Here is a 14,127-nt window from a genome sequence, read left to right as displayed (position 1 = left end):
CAGATTGGATTTCATTTCAGAACATCAGGTGTGAACATGATACCCAGAAAAACGCTGTGTTGTATAAGTCTGAGCCTGCTCACTCTGGTAGCCAAAGACTATCAAGTTAGTTGAGCTTTGTCGTGCCTATGCTTCCAGAAGGAACTTAAAACATACCAAGGCCGTTTGTAAAATACCTTACTAGTACCAATAGTACAGTTTATTTTGAAACATTGGTTGGCTTCCCAACAATATTTGGCTTTTACTGCGTGGTTTGATAGGCAGCGCATTGTCCCATACATCTCATAACACTTCAAAAGAAAAAAAAAAAAAACGATCTTGTCCTATAACATGCTTACACCCCCTACTGTTAAAAGAGATGGAGGCAAAATGATTTGGGCACCCCAATATAGAGTACAAGATACATATTTGAAGTTATCTTCACTTTGCCTGATTTCACATTGTTCAACTGCATATACTGTATTGTTAGTATCATATAAATCAGTGGTTCTCAACGTGGGGTTTGCGGTGCATTTTGTCTATTTTGTGAAGGGAAAAGACGGTGTGGCTTCAGTTTGGAGCCGTTGCTGTCGGTGCACATGTGTTGTTCCCTCTCTTTGTGAGAGTTGGCCCACGTGTGTCTGTGAGTTGCTTTTTCTTTGTTGGAATGTTGTTATTTATGCTAATATGTTGGTCCAACTTGTGACTTTAGATAACATGCTAGATCTTTGGATGTTATATAGCGTTGGCTTGTATGTGTTTAGCTCGTTTGTGCTAGGTATTTGCTTTTGGTAAATGTTAGCATATGCAAATATGTTTGGTATATTTTCTTTTCTTTACAGTTTTACAATATAAATGAGTGAGAGCTGTACTACTGATACAACCAAATTAAAGAAGAGTTACACTCATTTGCTGTTTCCTGTTTGTCTACCTAGACCAGCGATTCTTAACCTGGGTTCGATCGAACCCTAGGGGTTTGGTTAGTCGGTCTCAGGGGTACGGTGGAGCCTCCGCCGCAGAGGTCCACCCCTCAGTCTAAAAAAATCATATTTGATGTTTTACTAAAGAAGGGTTCGGTGAATGAGCATATGAAACTGGTGGGGTTCAGTGCCTCCAACAAGGTTAAGAACCACTGACCTAGACAGAAGCCATTCAATCATCCGGGAAGGACAGAACTTTGGGTTATTAATAAAAAACAATATATGTTTATGTTGATTTTATTTGATATTAAATTGTGAAAGTATTCATGACTCTTCGATAAAGCAATCAATTCAACCAGTTTAATATATTTTTTTTTTTGTAAGGCGACTTTGCACCTCACCTACTGCGCCCTCAGTGGATCGCAGATTTTTATTTATGTATTTATATTTGGGGGGTGGGAGGGGGCTTGTATTGCAGAGAGTCATGGTGCATGCCAGACAGACGAGATAACTTAAATTGCACTTGTCACGGGTGCTCCTGGACGTAGAACTACTGCAGTATATTTATTTACTTAAATCTTAAATTATCAAACCTTATACAGTAACTTTTATGTAATCCCTTCTCATCCCTTTGTCGGTAACATTTTGAGAAAATTTAGTAACCTGACAACCTCTATTAGTCAGAAGAGGAAGCTATGGCCCATGATTCTTTGACAGCGTGTGGTGTGTATCATATGAAGAGATTTGCTCATGAGTGTGTGCTGTGTATCAAAGTGATATGCTTTAATTGGACAGCAGGTTGATCTTGTGCAGAGTCCCATTATTGTGGTAAAAGAACAGCAACAACGGCAGCAGTAGCCTCTATGCAATATGTGAAGTAAAACATTCAAAATTGGAAACCATATAAAATCTGGGTTATCCAAAGCGTTTGTGTTCCCACGCTTGTATATTATGACATCATCTGCTACTTTTTAGATTGTATTCTGGCTGCACAGAATGGTAAATTTCTAGACTGGCAAGTAAAGAATTAAAAGAAACAAATGAAAAAAAACAATATTTATTAACCTTGATTATCAATAGAAAATATTTTACTGGTTTGGACAATGAAGAAAACTAATTCATCGGTTTTCCAAATTTGGATATGATTTTTCCCCATGTTATCTAGAGAATTTATAAAGTAGCACAAAGCTTATGCTTTAAGTGTTATGTTTCTCTTGTGATCAAAACCTTATGAATTTTATCCAATTGCAGCGAGATGCCACCTCGAGCAACGGCTTGACGGAGACTGATGTGCCGATCTGACGGCATCAGCAAATTTCATGTCTCAAAATAGAAGCGCCAGCGCCACTTTAATTGGCTGAGAACTTGAAACCCGCCGAGCGACGGGACATCACAGGCAATCTGATGGACTGAGAGGAACCATGACAAATGTGGAGCTTTTTTGCAGTGTCTCGTGTCGCGAGACACAGCAAGGTGATTGCAATGACAACAAAGAGGCACAAATGTGGAAAACATGGCAGGATTAGGGGATTGGGGGAGAGGCATAAAAAGACCTCGGGGTGTGCATGCAAGCACGGTTTTTCTAAATCAGTTGGGTCCGTTACCGTGCGAAGCTTTCCAAAACAAGACAGACTGTCACATCAGAAAATTTGAAACTATTTGCTATTGCCTCAAGTCATCATTGTTTTGATTCTAAAGTTGTGGAAACAGGAAGTGTAACTGTAAAGGACAAACCACATGACCTTATGGCCAAAAACATGTTCAACCTAGTTAACGGGCATGAGATTAGCAAGTCCCACACTGGGTGTAATGTGGCAATGATCCATTCCTGAAATAAGTGGTTTGCCTTCATGGCCAACAAGGCCATCTCTGACGACCTCCACAATATTAGAAGCATCCACTTACATTTACAACCTAAAATCTCAGAATCAATGTGATTGCAGCATAATAGTAGTGATCAGATATGTGTAGTAATTGCCACATTTACTCCACTGCTTTGAGCTACAATCCACTCGCCTATGTATTAACATTCCAGATAACATTTTGTGATATGACAGGACTTTAAAATAACCCTAGTATAGTTCAAAGGCCAGGATATATCAAGGAAAAGCTAGCAGCTGAGGGAAGCTCCAGCTCACCAGGAAACCTAGTGAGGAAACCTGATGTAGAAAATGGACGGATGGAAGCTATCAGGTGCAATGACAATGAGATGATTTATGTCCAAATAATTTGAGCAACCGTGTATTTTCAGAATGTGTACTACGATCACAGCCTATTCATTTAACCCATTGATAACAGTAGCTTACTCTTGAGTACAAATTTTGTCCAGTCTACCCACCTCTGGTAGTGGTACAAGGAGTCATTTTAAGTTGGGTATGTCCCACTGAAGACCCAGATACCAAATGCAAGACCTACCTTAGCTTAACATTGCCAAAAAAGTGTCAATCGTAAAGAAATGTCAAAAAACACTTTGCAAGTGAGTACAGACTTTCAACAATGCCTCCAGTTGCTGTTGGCAACAACTTTTTCGGTCCTAAATAGATTTAATATTACAATTTATTATTAGTCTCATTGAAATCTTTTTTTTAATGTTGTTGAAACAGAATGTGTTACATGTGTTTGCAAAAGGTACAAACAAACAGAAATTGTTGGAGACAAAAACATCTTCATGTGAGCTAGCATGCTTGAAATTAGCAACACTAGCGTCACACTGGGCGCCAGCTGGAAACAAAACATCCCAAAAACACTTAAATAGGATAAATGTGGCACGAATGCATTGACAGAATCGAGTTAACATCTGGACATGCTGGATCCTCACCCAAACGATATTAGAAACGTAGAGTTGCAGCACGGCACGGCATCAAATGTCTGACCCTTGGTTATTATTTGAATCAGTTGGTTCAATATATTAGCCCTGACTTGCTGTAACTAATACAGTTAAACAGACAAGCATTTTTTGCATTCCATCTTCCATTCCAGACCAAAATCAAAAGAGTTTTGTTCATTTAGTAAATTGTGTTGAACTTTTACGGTAGAGGGACCACTTACATAAAGTTTACTGGTCAAATTTTCTGATGAAGCAAGTAAACTTTCCACGGTAAAATAAATGCGTATTAAATAATAAAATCTTACCTTTGACACATTGACGATTTAATGTTTTACCAAGAATGAGTTTTTTGGTACAGAGGTTTCTAACTATGAAGTGCAACATCTACTTAAAGGCTATAAATCAACAATGTAACATGGTTAAACGCTCCAAAAAGTTGAATATCCATAATACAGGTCCTTTGACTTTCTTTAAACTTTTAAACATGTATAAAATTGTTGAGTACTTTTGTACAACTTGCCACCCTTCTGAAGGACAAAATTGACAAAAGCTGTTCAATCAATGAAAATTATCCAAGTCATCCACACATCTAAGCCTTTCTGTGGCTTCCTCCAGTCTCTCTCTGTATCTCTTCCAACCTACTGATGACATTCTTACACATTTTAAATCTTAGTGGATACTTCCAGAGTCTTGCTCCACCTCTTTTTAGTATTTCATGGGTTTTTGCCCCAAATTCAAGCTTTCAACATGTTCTCATAGGTTCGGTATCAGTAGTATGTTTCAGACCTGGGTCTTCAGTGAGTATTCAGAGGGAATCCATCTTTTCACAAGGCCATCACGTCACAACATAATGTACAAAATACATTATAAACTACTGTATAGCTAAATTCACACTCCAGGGTGTGTTATTAAAAAATTGACAGACAATTGACAGTAGACTCTCTCTCTCTCAAGCACTCCTCCTTCCCGCATGCGTGGAGCGCAGATTTTAGTTTTTGATGACGAGGCGGTAAAGGTCTTAGGTCTCAAACTCCAGTCTTTGAGCGCCGCAATAGTGCATGTTTTCGATGCATCTGTCAGGCACCTGATTCAAATTAGCCATCTTCTTGGTATCATACCAAATGTAAACAGCTTGATGAAGAGGACTGTTTAAATATCAATTCTAGGTTCATTTAAAAATGTAACCTAAAAGACCCATTTTGGATCCCATTTTAGGTTTTAGGTGATAAACACAACTAACAAGTTATACATGGCAATCCCAAAATATGTAAAACGTTCCATGAGAATCTTTGCTGAGGTAGCGTGCAGACATATCCGCAAAAAACAAATCACTGTATGTGCAAGTGGATATGAGTGTCTGCATGCTTGTGTACGTGCGTGCATGCATTGGAGTATTGCTGGCATTCGCTGAAGGTCAGAGGAAGTATCAGTGACAGGAAGTCAGCAGCTGCCAAGTCCACGCCAGGTTATGAATAATGGACGGTAATGAATAACCATGCTGAGAGACACCTGACGACTTCAAGACCAGAAGAACTCTGCTCAAGAGCACTCAGGTCATACACGTGGCCCCACAACCCACTTCATATGGTAATTTTGTTGTTGCTGAAGTCTGTCTAGAGAAATACCAAACCAACCATGAGGAAATTATTTTCAATCCGCGATAAAGTACCAATTTAAAATTTTAGTTTTATAGGACAGAGATAGTCGCTATCAAATGATTTAGTTAATTGGTTGGACCATTAGCTGCTATCTAGGGTCAATTTAGTTTATTTGTCGGGGGAGCTAGCCACTCAGAATTTTGGCCCAGTGATTTTTTAGCAACTGCTGTAGTACTCTCAGATTTGAAAGGTGCCTCTTCCCAGCTGTCGTACGGAAATCATACCAGATGTGTTCTATGGGGTTTAAATCTGGACTCATTGCTGGCCACTTCAGACGTCCAACACATTGTTTTAAGCTGTTTTTTTTTTTTTAAGTTTGCACTGGGTCATTGTCCTTCCGTCAAGGCCCATGACATCGTATGGAGACCCATCTTTCTGATACTGAACCCTACATTGCACTCCAATATTATTGTTGACTCTACTGATTTCATGATGTCCTGCACACAGTTAAGGCATCTAGTACCAGAGGCAGCAAAGCAACCTCAAAATAATTAATAAGCATCCTACATGTTTAACCATATAGGGACCATATTCCTTTGCTTGATTTCATTTCATCCTTAGTGAGCAGAACAGAGATGTGTTTTACTAAAACAGTCCACTTTGAACTCATCATTCCACAGGAACATCTCCCAAAACGATTTTGGCTCCTCCAGGTAAGTGTCAGCAAACTCCAGACCCTTTTATACATATCTCTGGCAGTGGTGTCCTGGGTTTCCTACCATTGCATTCCTTCAATGATGATGAATAGTGTGGGTGACACTGATGTACCGTGTGTCTGCAGGTGACCTTGATTTTGTTTGTATGTAGATCGAGGTTCTTTATCCACCGTTTGTATAATCAGATATATGTGGTCGAACTTAATCACTTCAAGATTTTCTATGCTTTTTGGTTGAGTCACCTTTTCCCTGTTTTAACTGGCTGCAAGCGTGATTTGTAAATAGGGAAGAAAATAAAGGCAAAAAAAAAAAAAAAGAAGATAATTGCTACAGTTTTTGCTCTCATCCAGAGTCTCGACACAGGGACCACGCATAATCTGGAAATATGTGTGCAACCAACAAAGACGTGTGAAATATAATGGTCGCTCTGATTTTAAGGTCACTGCCATCCTGCCAACATTTGATGAAGGTACGTAAGTGGCACACTTACATTAATGGCAGAATTCTTGTAGGTCAAAAAAACATGTAGGGACGACTTTTCAGATGGGAGAACATGCTACTTACAGTAGATTGCTGTTATCCACACAGTTGGATGTTTAGCTGCTAGCTAACGTATTTAGTCAATCAGGCAGCCAGAGTTAATTCACTACCCGTTCGACTAACTGCTAAATGTAATCTAGCTGCTTTTAAAATATTTGATTTGTGGGTTGATTAGCTCTTAATTCTAACTACTAAGTTGATTAGCACATCTTGGTTTTGCCGTAGCCTTCATGTCCTGCCTGTCAACCACTCTGAGTAAAACTTTAGGATGTTTTTGCATGGAGAACTTAAATTACGTGCTCATGTACGTGTCGTAAAAGGTGCAGCAAAGTCGAAACCATGTTGGCAAGCGATCAGACAAAGTGCTGTGGTAAACATTCGGAAATGGCAAGAAGCCCCCTGCCAAACACCCAACAGGAAGATCATTTTACAGCACATGCTCTTCTGACCTCAAGTGTAAGTATGTGCACACACATACACACAAAGTGCACATCACCCCAATAACTCACGCATGTTGCTTAAGGTTCAACTTCAAGTGTTAGCAATGATGATTTCTGACGAGTTTGCAAGAAAGAAATATGCTCTCTCTCTCTCTCTCTCTCTCTCGCTCTCTGTACGAGTTGTATAATTACAATTTGAATTCATATCAAGGAAATGTAATAAGTATGTCGACGTTAAAAAATGATTTGATATTTTTGCAGCTAAAAAAAAGATTGTAGAAATTGTAACCTGTACATGGAAAAATGATTGTAAAAAAATGAGTTGTAATTGTAGAAAAGAAAACTTAAAGGAGCCGACATTAAAAGTCATCTTTTTGTAACTTTTAAACATGTTTCAATGTTGATTTCTCACCCTAGACACTCCTAAAGCCCTATTTTCCTTCATTGATGCATTTCTAAGCATTTTTTACGTATCCTGCGCTCTCACACTGGTGCCACTTGTGCAGATGAAAACGGCTTGCAGTGCGCACAAGTGCGCTTGAAGTGAGCAAGATAGGAACAATTCGCAACTCCCCTACACCTCCCGCACCACTTGTGTTGGAGAAAATAAACATTTTGTTTTGGTTCCGGAGCTTAGAGGGCGGAGGAGCAATTTTGCACCAAGTAAACAACAGTGTTTAATTTATTAGGTACACCGTTTTACTGTAGAAATGCTGAAGTGGCCAGAATGTGTTTTTGGGAGAACACAGCTGGACAATTAGCATCAGTAGTAAATAATTTATCCGCCAAGATGATGGATGGATGCATATTATGTGGCCCGCCGCCATTGAGCTACGTCATTAAGGGGGCAAGACAGCCACACGGTCTCTGCTAATGAGGCATTTTATTCCTGATTGGAAATATGGGTACCATAAAAGTTATGTGCCAAATGTAAATTAAATGCACGTATTACACTGTGTAAAACATAAACTATCATGTTATAGGCCATTTAAGTTGAAGCTGTTTAGTCATTGACTCAAAAATAACTTCCACTTCTCGTGGGTAAAACCATCATTTTGGACGTGTAAAAATGACAACTTGAAATGGAAGAGGATAAACCAATTTGACCCACTATAAAAAAGCATTTTCCCTACCCCACCTACCCCTTGTTAAATCACAAAGCAACTGTGACCAACCACAGTTATGTGAAAGCTGAGTTCAACTCAAACCTAATTGCCTCCACCTTTTTGTTGAATCAAGTTTGGCCACATAAATCAAATTTGGAGGACTTTTTGATGGTTTGAAACAGATTTTTTTTTCTCAACGTAATAACTAACAACATTGCAGGATTTACAACTCACACCAAATATGCACTGCTTGCATTGTGGGGCGGAGAGACTGGCTTTACAATGACCATCACAATCACGTTTTCTTCTTCAGGTTTCATATTTTAAACGTCATGTTTAATTTACATTTCATCCCAAATAAATGAACATGAAAGTGGAAATTTGTGGTGGTACGTCTACCATGTCACTGACTAATTTGTCTGACATACGTGCATGGGGTGTCATCACTTATTAAACATTGCATGAAGAGCCTTACATTGACGTGTGGTTACAACATTACATTATTTACATTAGAATAAATTACTACAACAAAGGCTTTTCCACACGTTCACACTTAATCCTGACTCGTTATTCTCTAAACTGGTGGAAAGGGGCATTCGCTAATGTCACCAAAATACTGAACGTTGTAGTGATACACATTGATTTAATGCACGAACGAAAGCATTAAAAGTGGAAATAGACAAAAAAAAAGAGAAACCGATCTGATAATTATTTACATTTGGATTATTGGCAGATGTTTGGACGACATCAGGGAAGAAAGAGCATGCATGTCACATAAATGTAGAGCTGTGTAGGTAGTCCACACGACAGTACGTGCATCTGGCTTCTGTTAGATGTCACATGTAAGAGCCACATCATGGTGTTTTCGACTTTTATCGGTCACTATTTCCATCTATCCAAATCTTTTATGAAATGACACTCGGGACGAGGAACTCTAGCTCACTCACAGGCAGCTTTCACAGAGACACGCTGGCTAGCTAGTCGGACAAAACCTCCTTGACAATGTCTCCTTGGCATCGTCTATCAATCCCTTATTTTCATATACTTTGATTATAATTTAACCTTTTGGCTGCTGGGAAATGTAAGCCAAGACCTTATGGTGGTAGTTTTTGTCAAAATCCAAAAACGGGCATCTCTGTGCCTCAATTTTTTGTTGTTGTCAAAATTCAAAACTAATCTCTTTGACAAATACCTGATTTTGTGAAAAACTTCACATCTATAATGTAAAACCTTGTTGCGGTTTGGCTTTAGCAGTTGAGTAAAAACCCCTGTTTTGTGTCATGAGTCCTGAGTGCATGCCTCTGCTATATAGAACACCGTATTTCAGATCAAGAGTGATTCTTGCGACAAGAATCAAGTCTGCCTTGCGACAAATATTTCAAGCTGATAACTAGCTAACTGTCTCATTAACAAGCGAATTAGCTGAATAGGCTGTTATGAAACTGCATTTACTACCTGTGCTTTTAATTCATTGTATCATCTTTGAAGTGAATAGTAGGATTTTCAAGGGGAGAAAAGTTTGGATTCACAGCGTGACAACGACAATAAAAAACAGGCAGTAGCACAATTTGCCATCGCCTTGGACAAGCCCTCCACATGCTTCACACCATGTAGCCAAGTTAGCGTCATGTACTGTAACTGTGGAAGCGCTCAGATTGCGCCTGATGTCACCATGGCACCCAAACCTTGAAGCACAAGATTAGCAAAGCAGATTGCAGGGCCTCTTATGGTGACGTGGTGGACTGAGTCACCGTGGCTGGTTTGCTCAGGTGTCCATTTAGGTGGCCATCTGTCGCCATTGCACTCGCTCGGCTTCACGATCTGTTACCCTGAGTTTCACATGGCTTCAGTATAGTCTATAGTCTATATAGTCTCTCTATTTTCATTGTCTCCAAAGGTATGCCCATATTTATTTTATTTGTCCATATTCATTGTTTGATTTGATGACTTTTTGACCCCCTCTAGTGATTTTATTTTTTTTAAAGCAACTAGATATACCGTATTTTCCACACTATATTGCACACCAGATTATAAGGCGCACCTTCAATGAATGGCCCATTTAGGTTGTTATTTTTTCATCCCCCAAAAATGAAAACTTGCAGTTCACGCACCGTATAAAGCGCAGCAGATTATGAGGCACACTGTCAGCTTTTGAGAAAATTGAAGGCTTTTGGGTGCATTTCATAGTGCGGAAAATACGGTAGGCTATATTAAAGTAATCAGTGTTCCCTGCTGGGTGCACAGCACGGGTGGATCGGAAATGAGGTCATTCAGCCACTTTGTTGCCTTTCCATATGTAGAGTGAGCTGGTGATGTTTCTTCTGATTCCATTCATTGTTTGATTCATTTGGACTATGCTCTCATGTCACATTGTTGGCATTTGTTCGAGCAAAACCATCTTCAGTCTGTAGACGGGACTACCCCTCGGTGCGATGATGTCACACATGTGACTTTTACACATGTGGGCTCAAACATGGTATCAAGCCAGTGAGCTGACTGCATTGCCATTGCATCATTCATGAAATATAGCTTTTTCAATTTCTTTTTCCAAGGCCCTTTCCTAATAATTTTACTGAAGTAATCAATGAAATCCTATTATTTGTACTTGTGCACATTCTTAAAAAAAATTAAAAAAAACATGTAGAGCGACTTATCTTGGCATTTCATACACTTCGTGAATTACCTTCATGCAAAGATTTACCAAATTAAAATGATTATGAAATTCTACAATATTATAAGTAAACTAACAACAATGTCCCACTAGTTTAGTGGATTGCGTTTGGTAATATATATTCAAGCATGAAATGAAAGTTAAAAATCAAATGAAATAGGAAAATCTGCAATCAGAAGACACAGTTCACACCAACAAGTGTGTTATGTGTTCAGTCTGGCAAGCATGCAGACATCAGCAGGAGTGCAGTTGTGTAACATCGCCACAGTGCATCCTCTTCTACCGGTGAACACGTTGTCCTCTTTTGGCATTTGTATCATATGTTGTTCTATGATGAACTCGACATGCGATCACAGAGTTATTTTAATTTGCCCAGTTATTTATGACACTGGAGATGCACAGAATGTAATTAAAAAATAAGGAACAAAAAAAAAATCAAACAGATGGCTGGCTCTTAAAACTCCTCTGTTATGTTGATGACTCAGCTTAAAGTTGGGTTAAACATCACAAATACCCTTTGCTATAAATGTCGAAATGAAACGCATACAGTGGAAGGCAACCGTGATCTAACCATTTAGTCATCTAGTCAGCTATCTTGTTGATTAGCTATCTTACCAGCTAGTTAACTGCTATCAAGCATGAATTAGATTATATTGAAATATATATCCAATTCGTAATTGTGTGAGTTTTTCAGTTAGTTATTCGGGCTTGGCAGGTCGGTTAAGCAATAACTGTTTTTGGAGTCCACAACTGGGGTTCATTTAAGTGAGAGTTGACCGCACAGCTGCTAGGTTGCCATAGTGATGCTTCACTGTTGACGTGTGGCAACACATATGCATTTGTCTATCCTAAAGACATGTGTGTGTGTGTGTGTGTGTGTGTGTCAAAGTGTGTGTGTGTGTGTGTGTGCTTGCATGCACATGTCTTGTATGCGTATATGCCTGTTTGTTTGTGCGTCTGTCTGCATGTGTGTGTCAACTCCATAAAAAAACGTGATTGAATCCTTTGGATAGTAACTCCAATGGAACATGAGACGATAAGAAGATGAGTTGCTCGGTAACAGTAACCTGGCAACCAACTGAATCCACCAACGAAGTTGTCCTAAAGGGAACAGCGCTTTGAAGCATCTGAACTTCATTTTTGGTTAGAGACATGGACGCTTTAAGATTCCATGACCATAACATGCTGATGCCATAACACGATGTTACTTGTATCTCATTGTTTAGCTACAGTCAATTGAATGTTGACGTTAAAAAAATAAGGATCATGGGGAATGGACAGTATTTATAATTCACTCAGGTACCTGAAACATGAATGTGTATTTGACCAACATTGTACACTTACTATGGTATATGAATGCTCATCATCATTAATCATCATAAACAGAAACTGGCGAGAGGCAAGATATGAACGGAAATGGTCACCAGAAAATCACTGCAATAAATACGACGTTAGTGAAATGTTCTTACCACTCCAATAGAAAAGTAGTTGTTCACGATGTGGTAGGGTACAGGGTCACCCTTCTCTTCCTTATCATGGGGCACTATGTCAATGTTCCAGCGGTCCAGCACCACCTCAATACTGTGTTCAATGTCGCGTAGGAATTTTAGTAAGCTGCCCCCCTCGTACCCTGAAAGCATAGGAGCATATAATACAGAAGCAGAATGGAAAAGCACACATGTTTTGTGTGTGTGTGTGTGTGTGTGAAATAAAAGACCCCTGTTATGAAAAATTTCTGGCTGCAAATATGATTTCATTGTAGAGGAGTTCGTGCGTTTGACACTTACGTCTTCAGGGATGACCAACTCCCGACTTGAATAAATACCCCGCGGCTAGAGATATCATATAAGGACGCACATGTACGCATTACTGGGACTTGTATCACTCAATTGAGTGCAACACAGGCTATTTTCCGGTGCATTTAAACATCAATAAACCCGCATCAGCAATTAAAACTCACGTTTTGAAAACGTTTTGAATTAAGTTTGACAATATCACTATACATGATACATTCAAAACTTAAAAATAAAAGGCAATTTAAAGTTACTAGTCCACGAAGTTTTATTAAGTCCACCAAGAGCTGGCAAGTTTTAACAAGATTGTTTGCTAAATTACAAATCACAGTTTAAAAACATAATTTTATTTCTTTACCATTAAAAATTAACAAATTAAAATTACAAAAACATGTTATAAAACATGTTTTATATATATATATATATATATATATATATATATATATATATATATATTTATATATATGAGGGCCAACCAATGTGTGTATATGTATGTATATGTTTCCTACAATCCTTGAGTGAAAACTCATAATTCAAGCTAAGTTTTTTCCATTTAACTTCTTAATAGCCTTTTTTTTTCTAATGATACATAATGCACAATATAATCTTCGTGGCCATCATGTGAATGCATTTCACCATGTACCATATAGAATTTTGTATACAACATTTGCAGGCAGGAGTAACACTAATACTGTCTAGTCGGTACTGTTAAATATTAACTTTGTCAGTGTAGTATAGCACGTGGGGGTCTTACCTCCCCCCCAGCGGAGGCAGCGTGCCAGGTCGTTGCCTGTCCCCAGTGGCAAGATGGCCACTGGAGGGTGTCGGGTGAAGTTGGCCTTGTCTGCAGAAACATATTTCTATTGTCACATTTGCTCAATAACAACTGAACAGAAATGATAAAAGGACAGTCTGTTTTTTTTTCCTTTGAAACAGTTTCAAGGTTTTCAATGAGGCATTAATATTGTTCATGACAATCACATAGGTTTTCTATTATAAACATTTTTGTGACACCAGTGTGCATGATGCCGTCCATGGTTGAATTTTTGCCAAAATACATTATCATTGTGAGGCAAGAAATTCTGAGGGAAGAAATCAAGTTGGACGCTAATGCCAACAATGGACAGTTTTGCAATTAGCATAAATAATAGACCATGTTAATTGATGTCGTACAAATACCTATACAGTCTAGGATCCAACCAACGGTGCCGTCCCCACCGCACGCAAGCACTCGGAAATCAGGGACGTCATGAAAAAAGTTGAGCCTGAGAAGACATGCGTGACAACACGTGTTCCGTTAGCGTCACTGGCGTCAAGACTGCATTGATGAATTCGTATTAGTCCAAGTTGGCACACCCGTGAACAAAATTCTGAGCAGTGATGATAACGCCACTCATGTTATGTAGGCGCTAAAATGTCGCTATGGTAGTGACTAGGGGTTAGAGGGTACAGTACTGAATATTCACATTGCATAAAACCAATTTCCAGTTGGAGGGAAAGTCAAGTCAAAATGTTTCTTTCCAGAAATATGTTTTAT

At 38.9% G+C, this 14,127-nt stretch overlaps 1 protein-coding gene across 2 annotated transcripts in view; it reads right to left on the bottom strand.

Annotated features, from left to right (window-relative positions):
- LOC148424099 (diacylglycerol kinase beta-like) overlaps nt 1–14,127 on the bottom strand; it is a 101,100-nt gene that overhangs the window by 40,970 nt on the left and 46,003 nt on the right. For both annotated transcript variants that reach the window (XM_088415670.1, XM_088415671.1), the window contains 3 exons: nt 13,770–13,855; nt 13,345–13,434; nt 12,267–12,427 (listed from right to left, as the gene is read on the bottom strand). In XM_088415670.1, coding sequence (XP_088271796.1) covers nt 12,267–12,427; nt 13,345–13,434; nt 13,770–13,855 — 337 coding nt within the window. The remainder of the gene's footprint in view (nt 1–12,266; nt 12,428–13,344; nt 13,435–13,769; nt 13,856–14,127) is intronic.

This window comes from Hippichthys cyanospilos, chromosome 5 (genome assembly GCF_059441005.1).
Source record: "Hippichthys cyanospilos isolate Australia breed blue-spotted pipefish chromosome 5, RoL_Hcya_1.0, whole genome shotgun sequence".
NCBI lineage: Eukaryota > Metazoa > Chordata > Actinopteri > Syngnathiformes > Syngnathidae > Hippichthys > Hippichthys cyanospilos.
Note: the sequence above shows the minus strand (reverse complement) of the source record. Positions and strands in the feature narration are given on the sequence as shown.